Source organism: Podarcis cretensis (assembly GCF_951804945.1).
Source record: "Podarcis cretensis genome assembly, chromosome: 1".
Classification (NCBI taxonomy): Eukaryota; Metazoa; Chordata; class Lepidosauria; order Squamata; family Lacertidae; genus Podarcis; species Podarcis cretensis.
This window is the reverse complement of record NC_137170.1, coordinates 34,815,264-34,840,769: the sequence shown is the minus strand read 5'-3', so window position 1 is coordinate 34,840,769 and position 25,506 is coordinate 34,815,264. Positions and strand designations below refer to the sequence as shown.

Sequence of the window (25,506 nt, the reverse complement as noted above, 5' to 3'; positions counted from 1 at the left end):
TGGAATCATTTACAACTTTGGCAATCTTGTCACTCACCCTTGATTCACTACCATATATAAATTAAATGGTACAGTTCAAGTGCAGACCCTACTGCCTGTTTTTGTGAAAAATATATTGTCTTGACCTTGCTTCCTTTTGTTTAGCCAGTTTTCAATCCACAGGAGGACTCACCTTTTGCCTCTACTGTTTCAAGATGCCATTACAAACTTAATGATTCTAACTTTCATTTTACTTGCCACTATTTGGGGGATAGCTATAAAATAAGCTGGCCTGTCATGTGCTTGCTATTGCTCTCTGAGCTTCTATGAACACATTAGCAGGGTGGGGACATGGTGGGGTTCCTTACTGTTCTACGACATCTGAGCCCAGAAATTCCTGGATGAGAAGGCACTACACAGTTGCTGCAGAACAAAATTGGGAGGAAGATAAATCCTTAAATTGTTGACTAGTGAAGGTTGGCTGAATCATGAATTGCTTTTCAGACATCGGCTCCTTCCCAAACACTGCTTTCACTCATTGCTATCACTCATTTGGCACAAAACTTTTTGTGGCAGGAGGTCTTCTTCCATTTGGACCCCATGGGAACTATGCTGGTCTCTGAAGCTAAGAACTGTTTCCAAACGAGGCTCTCTAGTGCGACCAAAAGGGTTTCTTCAAACAACAGACAACAAAATGGCAAATGAGATTAGGGTCACATTCATACCATACATTTAAAGAACGTTTTAAGAACATTGCTTCCCCCAGAGCATCTTGGGAATTGATAAGGGTTCTGAGAATTCTAGCTGTGATGGGTAAAGTTTAGTTCACAAGATACTTTGGGGGAAGCTATGTCTGTTAAACAGTTCTTTTCTTCTAGAAAAATGGTGCCTGTACTTACCATGAATTTGTTACAGGAAATGCCACACTTTAAACCAGTGCTTTTCTCCTTTAAAAAAAGTGCTGGTACTGCATACCCTTGAGTACCCCCAGAAAAAAACACTGCTGTGAAAAGTGCTATAAAGGTGCTTTAAATGTATGATGTGAATGTGACCTCAGTGAAAGTAAATTTTTGGCATGATAGCCTAACTTCACATATAGGTGAAAATAGACTTGCAAACAAACAAACAAACAAACAAACAAACAAACAAACAAACAGGTGAAAATAGACTTGCAAATGTAGAGGACTGATCAGCTGAAGCATCAAAGATTATGCAACAACAATGAAGGCAAACTCCATGTTTATTTCACAGTTCGTCTTCAGAGTGGATTGAAAATCAAGCACCCCATCTTGCAATGCCTTTATAAAAAAATTCAGCACAGTAGTTCTCCCCAGCTCATTTTATCTTTGGAAGCAAAGTAGTTTAGACTGAGTGATAGGGTAGCGAAGTGGGAATTTGAAGCCATGTAACTCCGATCCCTAAACCAGGCTGGCTCTCGCTCTAAAAGGGACCCTTGGTCCGATCCAGCAAAAGAACCTTTCTTACATTCTAAAAGAGTGCCATCCTGCGCAACAGCGGCGAGGAATCTGAGGCCCTCCAGATGTTGTTGGGACTCCAACTCCCATCAGCCCCAGCAAGCATGGCCAATGTCCAAGGATAGTGGGAGCTGTAGTCCGGGCAGCATCTGGGCGCCCACAAATTCCCCGTGCCTGCTGCTGCTGCCTCCGTGTACGGTTTTACGGGTCTGACTCCTCAATAAACCTTTTCATAAATCTTTCCACCATCTTCATAATTTGTTGCGGCTCTTTTGGCAGGCCGCCTGCAACCCTGGGAAACATTTCCACTTCGGCGCGCCTTCCGCCGCCCACTGAGGGGCGGGCGGGCGGGCGATAGGGGGAGTGAAGCCTTCCTTCCGAGAGACTACATGTCCCGAGATCCTCCGCGCCGCAGCGAAGCTCCGCCACGCGCCGCTCCGGCTCCGCCGCCCGCCCCGCAGCCCACCCGCGCGCCACGCCCGTCGGCGGGTCGTCGGCCAATGAGCGGCGGCGCGGAGCGTGAGGCTGTGCGGAGCTAAGGTGGATGGCGGGGTTTCTCTGAGGCGGAGCTTCGGCGCGTTGGGGAGGCAGCGGGCGGGCGGGCGGGCGGCCAGCCGAGGGCTGTTGTCCCCCGGTCCCTAGGAGCCAGCGACGCCGAGCGCCTGCGGGCTGGGCTGGGCTGGGCGGCGCAATGCCGGTCCACTCGCGGGAGAAGAAGGAGAACAACCACGACGAGATGGAGGTGGACTACGGGGAGAACGAGGGCAGCAGCTCCGAGGAGGAGGAGTCCGAGAGCTCGTCCGTGTCCGAGGAGGGTGACAGCTCAGGTGAAGCCGGCGAGGCAGCGGGGCGCCCTCTCTCTCCTGCCCACTCGGGCTGGGCCGGGGGGTGGGAAAAGGTGGACTTAGCCCCGCCCCCGCCTGCCCCGCCCCCTTCCCCGCCCGGTGCTTCCCCCATTCACCCCCTTGGCTGTGGGGCGGAGGGCAGAGCAGCTCGCCCTAGGCGTCGCCCGGGGTAACAATAGGCAGGCAAGATGCTTGCTTTCGTCCAGGGCTGCAAAACCCCGTGCATGCTGGCAGGGGAGTAGGGCCCGTGGAACTCAGTGGAGATCCTTTCCGAGCAGACCTGCGTAGCATCCCTCTTGCTTGCCCGCGCCTTCCGGAGGCAACCCCCCCAAAAAAACAACAACAACAGGGCTCCTAGTGGTATTCAGCAGGGATGCCTGCTCCCCTCCCCCTTTCTGTAAACCAATAAAGTTGCAGGAGCCACCTGCCCTCTCTTGCATTTGGCAAGCCACTACACACCCACATCCACCCACACATACTTCTTCATCTGTGTCCCCCGCTTCATGTTGCAACCCTGATTAAAAAAAAAGATGCAGGTGTGGATGGATGAGTGAGGAGATGGCTCCAGAGTAGATTAAGATATATTAGCTTCCAAGAAGGAGGCTATTTATTGACAGATAGATAGAGGAGACGGATAAGACTGATCTGAGAAGGGGAAGGGAAGAGGCATATGAGGTTAGGCAGAGGCAAGGAAATGACTGGACAAACATATATGGTCAGAATTGATTCAGAGTAATGGAAGGGAAAAACAGAATGGAGTGTCTGGGCTCAGATGTGTGGGCAGACTGATGAAGAAAGTAGAGAAAAATCTTAATGCCTTCAGGCATCCTCTCCATTTATACAGTTTGATTCTATTTCTGCCTACTCAGAATTGGCTCCTTTTGAGTTTAAGGTCTTACTCCCAGGTCAGGGAAATCAAGATCATATTTTTACTGCTTCCTGTGTTACAACAGGCAAGCATACAGAGAAGAGCCAAACTCAAGCCAGACCTAGCACAGATCTGCTGTACCTAATCTTTAAAGGGAAATGACATATATGTATATTCTCCCATGCAGGTTTCCTACATTGTGCGTGTAGGACAGACTGGAGGAGAGAGGGAAACTGAAGTGAGAGCATCTCAACCTGTAGCTATAATTATTTGCACACTAAAATCTGGGAATATGGATTGTCTACGCATGCACACACACAGTTCGGCATACAATGAGTTTCAGCGAAGAGGTACAGCTGGAGCTCTCCAACATCTGTAGAGTCATACAGAACACAAGGGAATTCTATGAATAACTAAGGTCCCTGGGAAGGAAGCACAAAGTAGTTTGATCTGACTGGCTAGATTGAGATTGAATTGGGGGGGGGGGGGACTTGAAGGGAATGGGAGAAGATAAAATTCTTTACATTTTTGCAAACAGTATTTGGAGAGAAGCATGGGAAGGGAATGCTGCAAAAGAAGGCATAGAAAGTGAGAATGAAACTCTCTACAGCGCAGGTACAGTTGCTATACCAGGAATCTGAGTGCAAGACAGAGTTGCAATTATTTTAGCAAGGCTCATAAAATTATGCCCCTCACAAGTCTTGGAGGAGAGATTTGCAAAGTCTCTCAAAAGCACTTGTTTCTCCTTTTCATTCTTGGCATAGCTGTTGTAGTGCCATAAAAATCTCTTACCTACCCTCATTTCTTTTCTTTTCTTTTCTTCACTGAACTATACTAATAGTGCATTTTCTCCATTTTATGTGCACATCCTCCAACACTTATCCCAACATTACAAAAGCAACAGAGGAAGTAAGTTTCTTTCCCTTCATTTGAGGAGTGAATTGCTTGGCAGAGCAATTAAGCCAACCATAAAAATGGTGTTTGATGAACACTATCCTGGCAGAACTGGAGATCTGCCTAGCATTTTCAGAGAGGCAGACGTTTTCATCAGTTGCAGCAAAACCAATAGTCTTGTAGCATCTTAAAAACAACAGTAAATTTATTAAGGCATAAGCTCTCATGGACCAGAGTCCACTTTATCAGATGCGTTTATTTTTATTAACTGTTGTTATCAAACAGTTGTTTAGTTTCTGTGGCCAGACACCTCTCTTGGATAAACTGCTCTTGAGCCAGTAGTGGCCATGTGCTAGTAGCTCTACTCTAGGCTCATGACCCATGGAAATCTGGCTGGAACCCAGAAAAAATATAATTTATTTTATTTATTTCACCAATTTATGTGCCACTTAATTAGAATTGTCTTGAAGTGGTGTACAAGTAAATCAACACAGAAAAGCTAAACATCAGTTAAAGTCATAAAATGAGAGCATTTGCCTGTGAACATGTAATATGCTTTATTACAAAGAGGACAGGCTTTTTTGCTCTTTTCTCTCACCAACCCCCTCCAATATATGGAGCATTAAAACACTAAACCTTGTGCTCGTCCGTCTTCTTTCAAATACTTAAAAAAAAAACATTTAATGGTAACATGCATTCTGTAAACCAGCTGATCTTGTGAGTTCAGTCTTGGTCAGGTTCGAAAATACAGTATTACGGTAAGAACCTCTAGGTATTTTTAAGGGGAAAAACTCTTTCTGGAACAGTACTATATGCGTACATTATTTTAAACTCAAATAGTGAAGTGAAGGACATGAGGCAGGAGTTGATAATGCAGGTGAGCTGCGCATAGGTGAGCTGCAAGCAAGCTGCCAGCCAGCTCTGTGGAGGCTCCTTTTATTGACACAATATGCAAACCCAGGCAGATACATTTTGGGCTGTGACCTTTACACATCTTCCGGTCCCGATATTGTGGGGTGCTACAAAGTTATTTTGGCACCTGTTTCCACCGCGTCATTTTCCCCTTGCACAATGTATGACAAAAGAGACAAAGATTACAGACAGGACACCGCAGACTGCTGAGACCACAAAAGGTTAGACAGAGGGCAAGATGTTAAGACAGCTGTGGCTTTATCTGTGAGGGGGAGTGTGCTCCGCACCCCAAGGTCACGCGTGCAGGCAGCTGAGGCTGCCTGCGGGTGGGGAGTGTGCTCCGCACCCAGCGATCATCCCTACAAAATAGAAGTTGCATTAAGCTTTTAAAATAAACTGAATGTGAATCAGGATTTCTTGCTGGAGTAAGCCGAGTGTTAACACTGTGCAGTGTGCAAGAAAGAGGCTGGGTGAAGTGCTGGCACAGCACAATCTCCTTATCCTGTAGTTTGGCAGTTGCATTCAGGTCTAGGCTTGCAGGCTTCCCAGAGGCATTTGGTTGGCCCCTGTGACAACAGGATGCTGGATTAGATGGGCCCTTGGCCTGATCCAGCAGGGCTCTTTTTATGTTCTGACATGAGGATTTCACACTTCGAAATATTTGACTTTGCAGTATTAATCTTTCTAACTTGGAATCCAAATATTTGGGGGGGGGGCGCAAACCCTAGGAAAAAGGGAACTATGTTTCCCAGGAGACTTTCCATCAGACAACTCCCCAGTGCTGTTCACTATTTTAATAGTGGCTAGGATTCATCCTCACTTTTTGAAGATGTATTGTATAGTATCAGTAAAAAACAACAACAACCCAGCAGGGATTATGCCAAGTTTCTTCTCAACCACACAGAGTGGATCCAGTGGATTTAGGTAGCAAGCCTACCTAGAAAAGCACTAAATAATTGGCAGCCAGACTTTTGGGGCAAGTACGCCACATGTTGAGGAAAATGCATTTATACACCACCAAGGAGCTCAAGGAGGTTCTCCACCTCTCCATATTATCCTCACAACAATCCTGTGAGGCAGGTTAGGCTGAGAGACAGCTACTGGCCCAAGGTTACTCAGTAAACTTCATGCTATGTGGAAATTCGAACCCTGGTCTCCCAGGTCTCCCAGGTCCTAGTCCGACACACTAATGTGCCCTGCAGACTACATGCAGCTCCTTGCTCCTTGGTGCCTAGGTACACCAGAAAGCCTGTTTGCCTGTGCTATTTGCTATAGGTTGCAACCCATTGATCAAACCTTCACATTTCAGACTCGTAATACGTTGAAGTGTCAAGCACTTAAGCTACTTAGTTGGATGAGCAAATTCTAACCTGGGTTTCTGTCTGGGGTGGGGGAAGTCTCATGTCCAAAGCCATTCTTTTTAGGCCTCTTCAATATTTCACGGAGCACTTTTGTCACTTGTGCTTTCAGTGGAGTGTGGTAAATAAATCCCAACTAGTATGTGCTGTTCTCCCCTCCTCAATTGTTTTTTGATTGGATGGGACTTCTGGAAGCACCAAATCTGTTTTTGAAATGACAAAGCAAGTAGCATGGTGGCAGAGGTAAGCTTCATTTCAGAAATCACGAGGAGATTCTTGGCACAGATCTTATTCATTGCTGGTATAGGTAAAAGTAAAGGACCCCTGGACAGTTAAGTCTAGTCAAAGACAACTATGCGGTTGTGGCGCTCATCTCGCTTTCAGGCCGAGGGAGCCGGCGTTTGTCCACAGATACCTTTCTGGGTCATATGGCCAGCATGACTAAACCGCTTCTGGTGCAACGGAACACTGTGTTGGAAACCAGAGCACATGGAAACGCCATTTACCTTCCTGCCACAGCAGTACCTATTTATCTACTTGCACTGGCATCCTTTCAAAGTGCTAGGTTGGCAGGAGCTGGGACCGAGCAACAAGAGCTCACCCCGTCGCGGGGATTCGAACTGCCAACCTTCTGATTGGCAAGCCCAAGATGCTCTGGTTTAGACCACAGCGCCACCTGCTAGTATCTTGCTTCTGAATTGGACAAACAGTTAAGCTTTTGTTCATTTTTCTCATCCCAAGAATAATGTCAACAGATAACTGTTAACAGACATGCATTGATTCTTAGGAATGTATCTGTACCAGTTAGTACACAACAGACTTTCTCATGCTATAATTTATACTGCTGTTGGTCATTGTTTGTCAGCCCAGAATTGACTCTGCAAACACATAAACAAAATCCTGGAGGATTGTTATTGTAAAATATTCCAAAAGAGCCGGTGCACTGTGGTGTCAAAAGGAGTAACATGTCAACAGGAGGTTGTCTCTAGTTCACTTCCTCAATGTACTCTCACTGTCCAAAGACATCATAGACTTAGCCTTCCATGTGCAATATGGAAATAACACTGATAGGTTGGGATGCAGTTAAGAGGATTATTAAAATATGTGCACTTTTATGAAGCAGCTGTAATGCTTAAAGCTGCTACTTAAATTAGGAAGTATCACTTCTCTGATTTGTCAAGTAGAATCATAGAATCATAGAATCATAGAGTTGGAAGAGACCACAAGGGCCATCGAGTCCAACCCCCTGCCAAGCAGGAAACACCATCAGAGCACTCCTGACATATGGTTGTCAAGCCTCTGCTTAAAGACCTCCAAAGAAGGAGACTCCACCACACTCCTTGGCAGCAAATTCCACTGTCGAACAGCTCTTACTGTCAGGAAGTTCTTCCTAATGTTTAGGTGGAATCTTTTTTCTTGTAGTTTGGAACCATTGCTCCGTGTCCGCTTCTCTGGAGCAGCAGAAAACAACCTTTCTCCCTCCTCTATGTGACATCCTTTTATATATTTGAACATGGCTATCATATCACCCCTTAACCTCCTCTTCTCCAGGCTAAACATGCCCAGCTCCCTTAGCCGTTCTTCATAAGGCATCGTTTCCAGGCCTTTGACCATTTTTGTTGCCCTCCTCTGGACACGTTCCAGTTTGTCAGTGTCCTTCTTGAACTGTGGTGCCCAGAACTGGACACAGTACTCCAGGTGAGGTCTGACCAGAGCAGAATACAGTGGCACTATTACTTCCCTTGATCTAGATGCAATACTCCTATTGATGCAGCCCAGAATTGCATTGGCTTTTTTAGCTGCCACGTCACACTGTTGGCTCATGTCAAGTTTGTGGTCAACCAAGACTCCTAGATCCTTTTCACATGTACTGCTCTCAAGCCAGGTGTCACCCATCTTGTATTTGTGCCTCTCATTTTTTTTGCCCAAGTGCAATACTTTACATTTCTTCCTATTAAAAATCATCTTGTTTGTTTTGGCCCAGTTCTCTAATCTGTCAAGGTCAAGTAAGTGTTGTGTATTCCCCTGAAATAATTGAAGTACAGAAAGTCATATATCTGTTATTAGATTTTCTATCTGATTTAGGCCTCCATAATAAAGCACAGAACAATAAAGCAAAATAAAATGTTAGTATCAAACCTTAGAAACTTAAAAGACCTGAGCAAATAAAAAGGGGTATACCTGATAAGAAAAAGAGAATAAGGGTTGTGTCAGGTGCAACTTTCACAGGAGCATATTTCAGAAATAGGGTGCCACAATAGAATAGGTTCTTTCCTGTCATGGACATTTGCTTTCCATCTTGTGGAAAAACCATTACCCAGTAACTACCAGTCCTTGGGTCCATATATTTAGCTTTCAAGAAGATGATATTGATTAGCATCCTAACATGTAGACAGAGAATGCAACAGATTCCCCCCCCCCATTTCTAATTCTGCAGTGCATGCCATCCACATGTTCATGAAACACATTAATATTAAAAGAGATGAGTTTAAATTGCCTTGATATAAAACCAGTACCACGTCTCCTGGTAATACTGCAAGGGTACTTGCCGTATAGTGAAGAGCTCCAAAAGGGCCTTTCCAAATCCAAAGTCAGTGAATGAGCGGTAGAATGACGTGCAATTCAGTGTAAACAGGTGTAAAGGGATGCATGTTGGGGCAATAAATAAATAAATCTCAATTTCACATGCCCGCTCAAGTGAGTCTGAACTAGTGATGGATGATCCAGTTTGGTTATATTCCAAGATGAATTGTGCAGCAGGAAAAAAATAAAGATGGCCAAGCATTAATTCCTCTTAAAACTTCATCCTTTGGAATATTAACTTTTTGTGTGTGTGTTTTTAATGAACTGTTTGAGTATAAATTCTATAAAATAGACTGGAGGAAAACCAGTTGCTGTTGTGTATTTTTAAAGTGAATAATTCTGTTCTCAGAAATGGACGATGAGGACTGTGAAAGAAGAAGAATGGAGTGTTTGGATGAGATGTCCAATCTTGAAAAACAATTTACAGACCTCAAAGACCAGTAAGTAAACTACAGATTTGAATTTGCTTTGGATTCTAGTCCTCTCACCATCCTGGGTTAGCTTTGTATTTGGTAAAGCAAGGGAAGGCATAAAATATATTGGGATCTACTGGTACAAATTTGGGTGAATTGCAGTAGATTCACAGGGTTCTCTGATGGGATTATGTGACAGTAGCTACAATGGAAAGGCTTTTTTCCTTAATTAGATTGCTGAAGTGTAGGATGCTTGGGAGAAGGCATGAGTAGGCTTTATGGGTAAAAGAATTGTGAGCTCAGATGTGCTATCAAAACAAATCCCTGGGCTGAGACCTCTTCCTTAATTCTCAGTATGTATTTCCCCACCCCTGCCGCCATTCTGCACCTGTCTCTAGTTAGAATCATAGAATCATAGAGTTGGAAGAGACCACAAGGGCCATCGAGTCCAACCCCCTGCCAAGCAGGAAACACCATCAGAGCACTCCTGACATATGGTTGTCAAACCTCTGCTTAAAGACCTCCAAAGAAGGAGACTCCACCACACTCCTTGGCAGCAAATTCCACTGTCGAACAGCTCTTACTGTCAGGAAGTTCTTCCTAATGTATAGGTGGAATCTTCTCTCTTGTAGTTAGTTGATGGATTATGGGTTGTAGTAAAACTAAAAGGTAAGTGGAGCACAGGAAGCTGCTGTATGTGGAATCAGACCATCAAAACATCTGCCTCTGTCTGCACTGGCTGGATGTGGCGCCTCAAGGTTTCAAATGAGGGTCTTTCCAAGTCCAATCTGGAATTGCCAGGGATTGAACTGATTGTCTTTTGCATGCAAAGCATACAGTGGTACCTCGGGTTACATACGCTTCAGGTTACATACGCTTCAGGTTACACACTCTACTAAGCCAGAAATAGTGCTTCAGGTTAAGAACTTTGCTTCAGGATAAGAACAGAAATTGGGCTCCGGCAGCGCGGCGGCAGCAGGAGGCCCCATTAGCTAAAGTGGTGCTTCAGGTTAAGAACAGTTTCAGGTTAAGTACGGACCTCCGGAACGAATTAAGTACTTAACCCGAGGTACCACTGTATGTTCTGCTAATGGACTACAGACCTTCTCCAAGCCTGAAGTCTGCCTCTCCCTGATCCAAAGGTTTGTGGAGCAACGTTATGATTGTTTATGCTGAAAGATTAATGTATGCTGGTGAAATTTTGGGAAGTGTCTAGATATTTATTGTATTTTACATGGTTGTGATCTGTGTTGGGACCTCCTTGTGAGGGACAGATAATCAATACAATGATGCGTAGAGATTTCCAATGTAGTTACCATGGAATTTTATATTGCTGTACATCTGAAATGGAAGAATTCACCCTTGTCTTCCTAGACCTTATATGCAAAGGGAGAAGCAACTTTTGCCCTCTGCTAGGGTGGGACATTCTAAAAGGCCATCCTAATTGTGATGGCATAGCCATCTGCATTTTATGCCCATGCCTCCTCCCATTCAAGCAGAAAGTGGGGAAATGGGGTCTTCCCTATGCAGTCGTACCTTGGTTCTCTAACAGAATCCGTTCGACTTCTGAAAATGTTCGAAAACCAAGGTGCAGCTTCTGATTAGCTGCAGGAGCTTCCTGCACTCAGTCAGAAGCTGCATAAGCTGTGTCGGAAGTTCAGGTTCCAAAGCACGTTCGCAAACTGGAACACTCATTTCCAGGTTTGCAGTGTTCAGGATCCCAAACATTCGAGTTGCAAGGCATTTGAGAACCAAGGTACAAGGATCATGCTGTAGAAGTGAACCAACTTCCCCACCCCTCGCCTTACATAGCTACAATCCACTGCACTTTAAGCGGTTTTTACCAGGCTTGACTCCAACTCTGGAAGTGATATGGGCAGTAACAAAACTCTAGGTAGCAATGGATGCTGCAAGGTGAAAGTGTGTGCATGCTTCACTTCACTCTCCTGCACATTCTGCTTCAAATAAAGGCCAGACTGGTCCTGTTTTGTATTTGAATGTGGCAGCTCTAGGTGCACGGCTGCCCTGTAAACTGCAAATCAGGAAACATGGTTTTACTTTCTGGTGCAGAGTGTGAAATTCTTTGGGTTGCTGAAATGGAAGTATTTGGTAGCCCCATAGTGAGGACTCTTGAAACATTCAGTTACTGTGAAACAACACTCACTTGTGCTAAACCAGTTTAAGCCATAATAAGTCCTTAGTCCAACCTCATTAAAGAAAAATTACTTCATTGTGTTTTATCTACAGCTGCTGTGCTGTTTTTACTGAGTTATTAATATTGTTAGCTTCCCTGAGAGCAGGATATGCATTTCAACATTTTAAAAAATAGCAATAAAGGATTGGTCATTTTTTTAAAAAAAGTGAGGGTTCTGTTCTGCATGTTTCCCAGACTAAGACTTGGAATAAATACTGTAAATATCTAGTTAGCAAAGAGTTCCAATTCATATAGCTGTATGTATGTGTTGGGTACTAGGAGACAGTCTTAAATGGATGTCTGATCTTCATCTGTGTGGGCTAAAATCAGGAAGCATAATGTAAAGATCCAGCACTGTATAAGCATTGTGTAAGTGATAATTTTTCTGTACAGTTTATTTTTTTTTTTAGTCCTCTGAATTTCTGCAAGGTTGGTAGGTTCAATGGGTTTTCTAAACTACAAGAAAAAAGATTCCACCTAAACATTAGGAAGAACTTCCTGACAGTAAGAGCTGTTCGACAGTGGAATTTGCTGCCAAGGAGTGTGGTGGAGTCTCCTTCTTTGGAGGTCTTTAAGCAGAGGCTTGACAACCATATGTCAGGAGTGCTCTGATGGTGTTTCCTGCTTGGCAGGGGGTTGGACTCGACGGCCCTTGTGGTCTCTTCCAACTCTATGATTCTATGATTCTAGGTTCTGGCCTTTGGTGGCTGTGGAAAATGTATTCTTAGTAATGTTAATATACAGTATTCTCTACACTACTTTAATGCAATGCACTCCATCTTTCATCTGCATTTTTTAAGACTTTACAAAGAGAGATTAAGCCAAGTGGATGCAAAACTGCAGGAGGTCATTGCCGGAAAGGCACCAGAGTACTTGGAACCGCTGGCAGCTCTGCAAGAAAACATGCAAATCCGAACAAAAGTGGCAGGTAAGTGTGCAAAGGGGTTGTTTTTGACTCAGCTAGGTACTTCTTGTTAGTAGAAGTAAAATACCAACAAAAACATTTAAATCTGCTCCTTTTTAACTACACCGTGCTCTTCGGCACTTCTGTCTTCGTTGGTGAAAGCTTCAAGGAGGGCATCGTATAAGAATACCCAGAGTAGATGAAATCAAACTCTCATCTCATCTGCTTGGCCTCCAAGGCATTCTCTTATTTACTGTGTTTTTAGCAAGGCAGAGTTAGGCTCTCCTCTCTTCCTCCCACCCCTTTTCCCACTAGCATAGGAAGCAAACAATAGCAAAGCCTGGATACATGAGGGAACCGGGGAGCACTTTAGCTGCTTTCCCATACACTTCTATGCCCACGTCCAAGATAGAAAGTGGGCAGTTAATATCTCATCAAGCTTTTACCACATTAACATTGAAGAATCAAGAGGAGCAGAGGAGCAAATGGGCTGCACTCAGAGCTAGGAAAAAGACAGGACAAGCGGCTTTATTTCTAGCCTGTTTTCCTGGTATCACAGCCCTGATGTGTTTTGGGAAGTGTGAAAAGGGCACATGAGGGGAAATTTTGTTTGTGTTTACTGGGCACAGGATGGGCAGTGGAGCAAAGAGAGCCTTGTCCTTGGGTTGAATGGGCTGAACTGAAAAGGGGCCTTTTACTGATGGGGAATTTAGAATTCACTTGTGGAGAATTCATGAGGGCCAGGCATGGTTGGGATTTCACTGCTGTTTAAAATGCCCCATTACTTAGGGTTTGGTAAGTTGCAGCTTATGGGGAAATGCATTGGTAGGTTAAATGAGGCCCGTAGGCCCTATCCCACAGAAGGTTTAAACAAAAAAAATGTTTGTTTGTAGGTATCTACAGAGAGCTCTGTTTAGAGTCCGTGAAAAACAAATATGAATGTGAAATCCAAGCTTCCCGGCAGCACTGTGAGGTACCGTTCATAGCTGAAGAGAGTTTTCATTTGTCTGTAACTGTTGGGGCCTGCTTCTGGAGAAACATGCACACAATCAGGTTGTGCAGCTGACAAGTTATTTTTGAACGTAGAATATTACAGCATTTTCATCCACAGAAAAGAGAACAATGATTTTAATTACTGGGCTTTCTTGAAAATCATGTTGAAGCTCTTGGTAGCATGTCTAATCAGCCGTGTAAAATCTTAATCTCAAAAGGAAACCAGCGTGCCACCTGAGGGGTACACTGGGAACACAAAATGAAGCAAATTACTTCAGCTAAGTTATGTATGTTTCAAGTTTGCATAAACAAGTGGTTGCTAGGTCAGGTCACTGCCATGTGATTTGTTTCAGTTCTGCGATGCTACCTGAACCACATTTTTTACTGCATCTCTTGTGTGTGGTGTCATTTTCAAAGAACTTTTCTGTGATATGTGGTGTTTTTCTGCTGCCTGGAGGGGAAACCAAGAACTCAGACGTTGTTTTGATTCAGAAGAAGGTTCATGCAGTACTAAAAATCATTGAGAGGCACTGAAAATCTTTGAATGAGCTCTGGGTGGGATGATTCACTTCAGGCTCACAGTTCTGTAGTTTCTGGCTTTTCCCCTGAAAAACATAGGCATACTAACTGGTTACTGTAATAATCAAAACATTAGTTTGCAGTGAAAAAGAGACTTCATTCTACATTGAGACTTCATTCTACATTGAGAGCATGATCACAAAAATGTTGGTCATGTAGCTCTGTAGATCCATATATGCCTGAAAACACCAGCTGTAATTGTTAAAGGCTCTTCCTGTAAACAGTTAAAAACACTAAGGCCTGATTCAAGCAAAATTAACAGGATTAAAAATTCCACTGGGTCATCATTAAAGCCTTGCATGAACCTTGCAGGTCTTTGGCTGCAGTGCTTTCCAGAAGTACCAGGTGCTATATAGCGCACCTGGACAATACAGTGTTTCTTTGTGAGACAAAAATTAATGCCCTGCTTTTTCATAGTTTCCCACAATAAGAAATGCAATAATCACTCCCTTTTAATAGCAAACTCAGATGGTGAGTGTCAACAGAAATGGAGCCAAGAGGGAAGTATGAGTGTGCTTATGGAAACCCTGAGGATGGTGGAGATAATTACACAAACACTCTGAAGGGCCAAAACAGTACAGTGAGGACTGAGAATGCTGAATGCCGCTTGGGAAGAACAAGGGGTGTGGCAACAGATGACTAGTAAAAGTGCCCTCCTTCAGCCCTTGCATTCCAGAGGATGTGCTGTGTGGCTGGGACTCTCAACAGCAACACTCTTGTTAGAGGTGGTGATGCGCTGCGGCATTTTGTTGCATGTTCCAGTTGCAAGTAATGCACTTGTACATGGTTTCCCAATAGTATGTGGCAGGTCAAACACAATAGTTCTGATCCAGAACTAGTCCTGTGCAGCTAATTTAATGAAATACCTTGTGGCTTTTGGTAGGAATTCCCATCTCTCTCTCTCTCTCTGTGTATATACATATACATATACATATACATATACATATACATATACATGTATATATGTACACACACACACACACACACACACACACACCCTATCAACTGGTTCAAAGAGGCTTGTATGACAGAAATGTGTCCATATCCATTGTTTGCGTGGAAGCTTGTTTCTGCATCAAGATATCCTAGGACGGACTGGTGTTTCCAAAGTGCCAAGGTGTTGTACCAGTTTCTTCTTCTCTGTTTTATTCTCACAACAACCCTGTGAGGTAGGTTAGGCTGAGAGACAGTGACTGGTCAAAGGACACGTTATTGTTATTATCCTTAAAATTTGTATACTTCCCTATACTCATAGGTCTTGGGGCATTTCACAACACAAAGTTACAATATACAAAGCACAAAATACATAATACAAATAATCAGAACAATTAACAATACTAATGTATGCACAACAATACTAATGTATAAACGATGCACTCCCCAGCAAAAGCCCCTAAACGATACCCCAACTCAAATACAAATACAAAAATCCAAATTAACATATAACATTTAACAACAATTTAAAACAATGCCCCCCCCAATAAAGCAGTACCCACCCATGTTAAAATCCCATTCCTGTTAAAACAATAACTGGGTGCAGTGGTGGGTGGGATTGGCAAAGTTTTTTGCCCCCTTTTTATTTTTATTTTTATTTTTTACTGAAGATGAATGAGCAGAAGTTAAATGCACATAATTGTGAGTTACCTGAATAACGTTGCATGTTTTAAATTCAGAATTCAGTTTAAACCATATTGTTTCCAACTTTTTTTTTTGGAGAAATAAATCAAAATATCTGTTTTTAATTTGCACAATCCACCCTGAGTTCCCTCAGAATGATCAGAATCCAAAGATCTAGTTCATGCTGAAGGGTTTGCTTGCACCATTTGGGATTCTTGATTTTGAATATAAGGCGGCTACATATTGATAGCCCCCCTGCAATAAGTTCCAAACATGATATACTGTGTGGCCAGTGGGGAAGGAAGGGAGGCTACTTTTGCAGGGATACACGAGCTGAAATTTCTTAAAGCATCTCCAAGCACACAGGACTAGTTGCATAGTCTTTGTATTCCAGCTGCATTGCTTCCTTTACAGTGGCACCTTGGTTCTCAAACTTAATCCATTCCAGAAGTCCGTTCCAAAGCCAAAGCGTTCCAAAACCAAGGCGCACTTTCCCATAGAAAGTAATGCAAAACCGATTAATCCGTTCCAGACTTTTAAACACAACCCTGAAAACAGCAATTTAACATTAATGTTACTATCTAACAAGACCATTGATCCATAAAATGAAAGCAATAATCAGTGTACTGTACTATAAAATAAATAAGACAGTATTGTAGATGATAAAAATTAAAATTATTATTTTGTCTTACCTGCACTGATGATAGTCATTGTTTGCATGGGGAGCTTTTATCCATTTCCGCAGTCACACAATCAATCAGTAGCTGAACTGTGTTCCACACAATCACAAAAACAAATTAACCGAAAAAGCCTCAAAAACAAAAACGCAAAATAAATAGCAAAAACAAAAGTGCCCGACTTAATCCGTTCCGTAAGTCCGTTTGGCAGCTTCTGTTTGGTGCAGGCGCCCCAGAAACAATAGCCAACAGCCGCATCGGACGTTCAGCTTCCGAAAAACGTTCCAAAACCGGAACACTTACTTCTGGGTTTTCGGCGTTTGAGAACCAAGGCGTTTGATTACCAAGACGTTTGAGAACCAAGGTACCACTGTACTTCCCCCCAAGATGACTTGAAATTCTCCCATGTGTTCCTACAGGTTGCTTGTCCTGAGCCCTTTGCAAGTAGCTACATACAGATCATAACATATTTAGAAGGAAAATGAGGTTTTGGGTTTCTCCTTTTTTAAGACTAGTGTGTTCATTTTCTTGCGTTTATATAATTTCCCACTGTTTGGAAATATGGGTAAAGCCCTTCACATTTATCAGGCTAGGCTTGGTGCTTTGTAGATTCAAAACACTTCTTTGGAAGACGAAAACCCCTTTTAACCCCTCGCTTTTGTTATGCCAGGCACCCACTTGAATGTTCTGCAGGATGTTAACCCTTCTGTGCGCTATTGCATCTGCCTCACGCACCTGAGACTACCTTTCTCAACATCAGAAGACAGTCTTTTTGCATTGCCTCTGGCACTCTGAACCCAGCGAGAGAACGGTTCTTATACATCAGGTCTCTTTGTTGGAAGCTTCTTCCGTTGCTCTTGAGTGCCCCAATCCAGTAGAAGATGATGTGTTGACTGCTTTTCGTTGGCTAATGTTTGACTACATTGTTAACTTTTCCTTTCAGAGTGAAAAGCTCTTGTTGTATGACACAGTTCAAAGTGAACTGGAAGAGAAAATCAGACGACTTGAAGAAGACCGACATAGCATTGACATTACCTCAGGTAACTAAGAGCTGGTGGAGTGTCCTGACTCCTAGTTCTTGACGACAAAGACTTGAAGAAAGATTCTTTCCAAAGGCTTTAATGTATAGATTACCGCTGCACATATGCAGATTACTGGTTTAAGGCACTTCAGGCAATCCTAAACACAGCTATATGAAAGGCAGGTACTCTAACTACCAAAGTTTTAGACTTTGATCCTACATTGCCACACCCCTTTTGCTATCCTATATATAGGAATGGGGTGGGCCCATCTTAGGGCAGTAAGCGTTTCTGAAATCTCTCACTACGCCTAGTGTGCGGAATCTACTGTTCTCTTGCTGTTCTCTGGCTTTGGCCCAGTATACCTGAAGGGGCATCTCCACCCCCATTGTTCAGCCCGGACACTGAGGTCCAGCTCCAAGGGCCTTCTGGCAGTTCCCTCACTGCGAGAAGTGAACCAGGCAGAGGGCCTTCTCAATAATGGCACCTGCCCTGTGGAACGCCCTCCCATCAGATGTCAAGGAAATGAACAACTATCTGACTTTTAGAAGACATCTGAAGGCAGCCCTGTTTAGGGAAGTTTTTTTATGTTTGATGTTTTACCATGTTTTTAATATTCTGTTGGAAGCCGCACAGAGCGGCTGTGGAAACCCAGCCAGATGGGTGGGGTATAAATTATAAATTATTATTATTATTTATTACTGTCGTTTGGCTTCTCCTGGACCTAGGTGATAAGGGAAGTGTCTCTGCCTCCTGAGAGGTGGCTGGGACCAGTGAAACAGCCCCTTCTGTGTATGCAGAGCTACTCCCAGTAACTGGTGGCTCTGGGGTGGGCGATGCAGAGAGCGTGTCAGAGAGAGGGGATGTCAGAGAGAGGCTGTGACTACCTTGGAGAGAGAGAGAGGTGGGACTTTCGGCTCTCATCACGGGGGCAAGTGAGATGGAAGAGCAGGTTGGGGGGAAACTCCATTCCCCGGGGTCATTGCTCACACTGCCACACTGCCAGCAGCAGCTCCCATATTCCACTGGAGCCTTCTTCCGGCACCTTGGGCAGTTCTCAATCTGCATTGTCTTGACTCAGCCAGCCCATAACATAAAGGTTATGGAAATGGAAAGGAAGAGAAATGGAAAGGAAGAGTGTACATGAAGTGACCAAATACTTGTGTCAAGTTGGAGTTGGTCACTGGCATGGTTTATAACACTCAAATGCAAAGGGCTCTCTCTTGGCCTAATGCCATATAGAAAAATCTTTTCTAAATGTTAATAAGACGGGATAGTCAGTGTAAGTGGCAGTTCCAGTTCCTAAAGCAGCAGAGCTTGCTTATCAATTGTATGTATAGATGAGCTTGGAGACCTGTGTGCTATGTGAAGAAAATTGTTTTAACTGCCACGTTCTTACATTTCCTCAGAGTTATGGAATGATGAACTTCAGTCTAGGAAAAAAAGGAAGGATCCCTTCAGTCCCGATAAGAAGAAACCAGTTGTTGTATCAGATATCCTTTTCATGGTTGCCAACTGGATATAATATTCGCTGAATTACAGTGCTGCTGGTTGTTAACACTTCATAAAACTTTCATTAAGAAACTAAGTGGGGTGAAACACAAGACAATGGTTTGAAAGCTGAGAATTTAGAACAATATTTTTCTTGGGGACTAAGAGCTGGTCTGTCCATTAGGATTGTCACTCCTTTTTTTGCACAGTATGTGGTATGGTTATAGTAACAGGATGATGCTCAAAAGCTAAGTCATACTCAATGTAGACCCATTAAAATGAGTGGACTTTGTTCTACTGCTTTCAGTGGCTCTAGTCTGATTATGAATATTGTTGGATATCACCCTCCTGGTTATAATGTGGATTATTAAAGAGAAGATGGCAGGTGGTACAGCATAAAATCTCCATCTAGCGATAACCCAGCATTCCTATTCTCCAACCCCCACAACTTTTTTAAAAAGCCTAAGAGTTTGCAGAAATTTTGGCAACAGTTGTAATGAGGTGCCTTTGTTTTTCTGTGCATGTATGCAGAGGAACCTGCCACAACCACAACTTTTCATTCTTTAGAACCCGAAAGGATGTGTAGCCACACAATGAGCCCTTTTGAATACAAGGAAATGAAGCAATGCTGCTTCACTGATAAATTTGTGTCGGCGCTCCAAGGCATCCCTTGGGATCTGTCTTGCCACAGATTTTAGTTGCATTATACCAAGCATACTTCAAAGTGATCTGCTAGAACCTTTTTAAAAAACAAGAAAAAACAACTTGAACCTCTTTGGAAATGTGCAAGTCCCTTAACATATTAACGACCCTATATAGTGTACATGCTGCAAGATCTTGATATACTTGAAGACTGGACCACAATAAGAAAGGTATTGTTGAATGTTGCTCTCTGTATTCCTTTTTCTTTTAAAGAAAATGGCTGGTATGAATGGGCATAGCTTAGGTTTCAAGAGGGATGCTCTTTAAAGCAAAGCTCCTAAGTTGATTTGCCGAAATGATGACTAACTTACCATTTTTTTTATTTCAGGCAATGGCTACTTTGGGGCCACATAGAGTGAAAACAGAACGTAAGGACAATCTGCTTTATACTTGTTCAATCCTTGCCTCTATAATAGCTCAGGATTTCTCAGCCACAGATGCTAAGAGTTTACTATGGGGAGTTCTTAATTGTGTACGGATTAGGCAGCAAGACACTGTTTTTTGTCTTGTGTGGTTTGGAAAGACTTTCTGTCCTTTTAGAGAACTTAAGTGGATCCCTTCTGTAGTAGGGAGTGGAGAACCTTGTAGGAAACCTTCCAAGGGCCACATGGCAGTAACTGGGGGGTGGGGGTGGTAGAAGCAAAAGTTGGTGGAGCACCAAGTACTGATCTACTCATGCAAACCTCTTCATCCTTCAGGCATTTAAGAGCATTATGAGAGTTCAAGGACATTCTAACCTGGCAAAAATACTCAAGTAGGGTGCAATGCAGAGCCAGTTATGGGTGTAGTTTGTGGAAATGGGGAGTGGCTGGAGAGGCTCCAGGGCCAGAGGGAAAGGTCTGGGGGGCCGCATTCAGTCCCTGCGGCTGAGGCTCCCCATTCCTGTTCTATAGTTGTGGGAGGCGTTCCAAGCAAAAAGGCAAACTCAGAGTAGAAATGACGTAGACAGAAATTGCCTTCTTAAATCTCCTGTTCTGTTTTGTCTGCACTGATTCTTTCAGCCCCTGTCAAGTTGGAAAAACATGTACACAATGCAAGATCTGAAGATGGAAGGCTGTATTATAATGGGGAGTGGTACGGACGTGGACAAGCGATATGTATTGATAGGAAAGATGAATGCCCTGTAAGGTAAAGATAGCAGGCAGGATTCACCTAGTGAACCTGTCTCTGGTTGGAGGAATCTCGAGAGTTTTAGTTAAAAGAATAAACAAAGCAGACCCCACAAGACTCAAGTCTGTGAATAAATTTATATTATATACTGAATGATGTTCTTGTATGGGGAAAGTACATAGTACATACCAGGCATAGGCAAACTCCAGCCCTCCAGATGTTTGGGACTACAATTCCCATCATCCCTAGCTAACAGGACCATTGGTCAGGGATGATGGGAATTGTAGTCCCAAACATCTGGAGGGCCGGAGTTTGCCTATACCTGGTACATACAGACAATATAAACATTAATTTATAAACATATAGAGAGAAATTAGTTAAATCACAGCAGGACTAGAGAAGCTTGCCTATGCATCACTCAATGAGAACTTTTGTCAGTATGGAGTCAATAGCAGAATGACTAGCTGGCAACGATGTAGCTACAGTAGCATCCGCAGAGGTGACTTTTGTATCCTATAGTAATAGTATGCTTTCATATAGGGTACCTTATTATGCCTATCAGTAGCAATCCCATAACAAATCGAGCTTCCATCAGTGTTACTTACAATAGCTAGATGCTGTTGTAGGATTCCTACTGATAGGCATTGCAAAATATACTATACAGACGGCAGCTGTTTTGCGCAGAGATTCCATTTCTGGTCCCTGCATTTGTCAGTGTTTGTAAGCCAGCCCATTATGCCCCACCCCGTTACTCCCTGCCCCCGTTATGCCCTCTTCACGGTCCAAAAGGACTGACGTGTCGACAGCCGCACATGAATTGGACACGCTGAGGATGGTCTCCACCTGTACAAAAGCAAACTGTACTATAGGATACTGACTTCAGCATCCTATAGAGCGCTGCTGTAGCTACATCATTGCCAGCTAGTCACTCTGCTGTTAAGCCTGCGCACGTGCCTCTCTCTCTCTTTCCCTTCCTTAACAAAGGGCAGCTATTAAAGATGTGAACGGTTGGTAAACAGACATAGTAATGTTTAGTACACTTCCAATATCAGTGTTCCTGTATTTTATTAACTATCCTTAATTTAATGAGGCACTTGTTATAATGCTTGTGTGTTCTATTACCAATAATTACAGTACCGTTTATAAATGGCAGTGCAGTTTAAGGTGATCCTGTAGTTTTATATGGACACTAATGTGCTCCTGATTCCCCCCTCCTTTCTTTTCAGTGCCATAATTACAACAATTAACCATGATGAAGTGTGGTTTAAGAGGCCTGATGGAAGCAAATCCAAACTGTATATTTCTCAGCTACAGAAAGGAAAATATTCAATCAAGCATAATCACAACTGACCGTTAAACCAACCAGACAGTGTTATCCTGCTAGATGTGCCATGAGATGAAAGATGTATTTACTATTTGTTCTCATCTATTTTGTGTGGCAGTATCTGTGTATTTGTAGTAGTGTCAGTAATCTTCATACAAATGTCTTAGAATAAGTGACACATAATCATGTCTACCATGACGTCTCGCCTCTAATTCGGCTCCAGCGTCTCAGATAGAAAACGTTAACCTTTTGGAGAGCCTGAGAACATCTGACTAAGCCTGCAGTCCTACAAAGCTATGTGCATGCATGGGGGAGAATGGCGCATGCAGCTGCTTGGGGTCTTTTAAGTTTCTTTTGCAGCTGCTTGCCTGGCTCAATGTGTGAGCCAATTTTAAAACCGCCTATTGAGCTGCTGGGGGAAGTGAGAGGATGCTGCAGAAAGGCACCACCTGGGCACATTTTTGGTTCTTCACCACATGGCACACTAGCTTCTAAGACTGTAGTCTAAATCCACTTGTATAAAATGGGAAAGAAGTGCTATTTATATATATAAAGAAATGAATGGATCATGTGATGATTGTGTTGTCTATCACTACATATATAAGAACTCCTTGAATTTTAGAAAACATGTCGTCTTGCAAACCTATGTTAGCTTGCGCAAATGTTACTTTGATGTAGCCTAATGGAAAAGTATACTTAGATGGGCAACTGGAAAAAAGTGGAGACCCCCCCCAAACAGTTATCCTAGCTGGGCTACTTCAGAAAAACTGTTACTGATTTCTGTTAAAACTAGTACCGTCTGGGGGGGGGGGAGAATCAGTGCAAAAGCAAAGGACTCTTTCCGTTTCTGCTAGTATTAAGTCCCCTCTCCAAAGGTCAAGAGTGCCTGGTCTGAAAATGGTAAACCGATAACCAAAAGTATTGTTGCATATAGCTCTGTAATTAAATGTATCCGTAGTCCAATGATGTGTAATCCTTTAAAATTGTACCCTGGGCAGAAACAATGGTGTTTGCTGCTTAACAACCTCAAAAAGTTAGCATTTGTAAGCTTAGCATCAGGAGTAAGATCTTTTAGTTTTACCTTACATGTTCGACGTGGAACGGACTTCCTCAGAAGGTGGTGGACTTCCATGGAGGTTTTTTTAAAGCAGAGGTTGGCTGGCCACCTGTTATGGGTGTTTTAGTTGAGATTCCTGTATTGCTGGGGATTTGACTCCAGGGTCCTATCCAGCTCTGCAATTCTATGAGTCTGTGTTGGAGGCGTGAACCGTGGCTGGGTGGAAGGAGGAGGAGATGTTACTTGGTGGTTTTGTGCACTTTACTATCCATTGAGATGAGCCTTTGAAGGAAGTCTGCATCTGATGGAAAAGGCTGCCAAAAGTGTTTTTACGTTCTAGGTTGGACTGGTCCTAAATCTGGAATCTTAACATGCATCTTAACTCTCTACTTCAAGTCCTGAATTGAAACCCCTATGTGTAAAATAAATTAATCAGTGTGTTTGCAGTACTCCAGTCTCATCCCAGCAAGCAAATATCATGGTGGGCCTGGATGGGCATCTTAGGGGAGTCTGCTCTACTTGAAAATGGCATCCCGTGGAAAAATCAAGGGAGCAGCGCTAAGTAGTAACTTACTCCATCAGCATAAGGATTTCTGCTTGAGTGGAACTTCCCCCACAGCCCCTCCCCTCTGCTCTAGGAGTTCTCATAACCCTCTGAAGTGGATTTGTGGAGTGGGGGTGGTTCTGTTGCACAAGCAGGAATCCTCGTGCTGATGGGATGCATTAGTTGGATGCTACCCAAGTATTTTTATGTCTCATCGTTCAAATTTGAGCTTAAAGTGTATTGGAAGTGAGGAGCCCTAAAGCTGGATTCAATGGGCAGGATTCTGACAATTTGCTCTTGTAAATTCTTACCCTGTCGCCTCTTTTGCATCCAGAGCAGTTTCAGCTCAGCCTAGCAGCAAGAGCCTGCCTGAGCTCAGAGCAATGTACACTGAGACTATTGTCTTCTTTTTAAAAATAAAAAATGAAGGATTGGCAGTGTCGGCCTTTGCGCACTTCTGCAGGTTGGAATCTCACCTGTCCTTCAGTATCAACAGGTGTGTGTTTTAAACATGTGTGTGTTTGTACATACATATACACACTAACCTTGCAGCAATCTGCATTACCGTCCAAGCTGGGGCACTTGAACATTGTTGGACAGAACCATGGGATGCCAGCCATTGCTGCTTAAATAACTATTTCTTGTGTTCATGTTACCATGCTTCCACTATGGCTGGTAATATGACACATCTCCTCTGCGTTGGAATTGTCTCTCACTTGCCAGTTTGATTGATTCTAGTTGCTGGGGCTCAGAATAAAGTCTTATCCTGGTTTATAAACTGCTTTCATGTTTATGTGAAAATGTATTTACCGATTATGCGAAACCCATTTGACTGTTGTCAAAAGTCTATAATCCCAGGCTTCTGAAATTGGCCTGCAACGGTTTTCTTCTTACTCTGCATGTCACACATATTAGCCAAATGTATATAAAGTAATTCTGACAGGTTGGCCTTTGACAAAACCTACTGTATGTACACAGTTTGATAAAGCTTTTTTTGTAATGAGATATTTGTATTTTTTAACCTAGCATATAAATAAATGAACCTGTCATGGAGAATCTGAATAGTTGTACAGCTTGTGAATGTGGTTTCTGTAGTGTAAACCTTTTTTTAAAAAAATAAAAAATAAAAATTTCCGTGTATTCAAGCACCTTGGAGGAAGAAATATTTTAAAATTTTATTGCCTAATCTAATGGACTAATAGTTCTGATACTCTATGCAAACAACTGAAGCAGCTGTTATTCTCAAACCATTTGTTTCTACGACAACAAGAGCCTGTGAACCTACGCTATATACAGAGAAGCCACTGGCTAGCTACACCAACACTATGACTGTGTCATTGCAGCAATGAGGCTGGCTGTGAGCAAAGGTAATAGTCTTGGCTCACTGGTAGAGCTTATGCTGTGAATGCAAAGTGCACTCCCCAGCATCTCCAGGATAGGACTGGGAAAAACACCTGCCTGAAACCCTGGAGAGTTGCTGTGAGTCAGTGCAGACAGTACTGAGTTAGACTGACCAATGGTCTGACTCAGCGGAAAGTAGTTTCCTGCATCTTCAAAATGAGCTTTGACAAATCCTTACAGAGAGCACGTCTGCAGTCCTGTCACCAGTGCTAGCACTACTACTACTACCATGTGTGCTTTGACTGCCTCAGGCAGTTTCTGTCCTCTGGCAATAGAAAAGGCAAGGGAAGATGCTGCCACTGCAGAGCAAGATTGACTATTGAGGGAAATACGGCCGAGGGGGCTGGAACGGCGCTCTAGCAATTCATTCAGTAGCTGCTACAGGTGACCAGAGGCTTCTGTACACATGAAATATTCACATGCTTCTGTATGAATCGGCCGTTAGCTGTACATTTATCCGTTTGCTTTCATTCTTAGATTACAGGTGTTCGTTAATTTGAAAATTTAAAATTCAGTGTTTGAGTTGAAAAATTCCTGGCACACACAGGAAATTGGTGATCCCATTCA

General features: G+C 43.2%; 1 protein-coding gene across 1 annotated transcript; it reads left to right on the top strand.

Moving 5' to 3' along the window:
- The first annotated feature begins 1,947 nt into the window (after positions 1 to 1,947).
- Positions 1,948 to 24,600, top strand: BRMS1L (BRMS1 like transcriptional repressor). The gene is made up of 10 exons (XM_079955221.1): positions 1,948 to 2,281; positions 9,264 to 9,354; positions 12,322 to 12,449; positions 13,319 to 13,398; positions 17,235 to 17,331; positions 18,720 to 18,803; positions 19,609 to 19,673; positions 19,832 to 19,871; positions 20,505 to 20,631; positions 21,840 to 24,600. The coding sequence occupies exons 1-10, from the start codon at positions 2,146 to 2,148 to the stop codon at positions 21,961 to 21,963; spliced, it is 972 nt and encodes a 323-aa protein (XP_079811347.1). The 5' UTR covers positions 1,948 to 2,145; the 3' UTR covers positions 21,964 to 24,600.
- Positions 24,601 to 25,506: the final 906 nt, after the last annotated feature.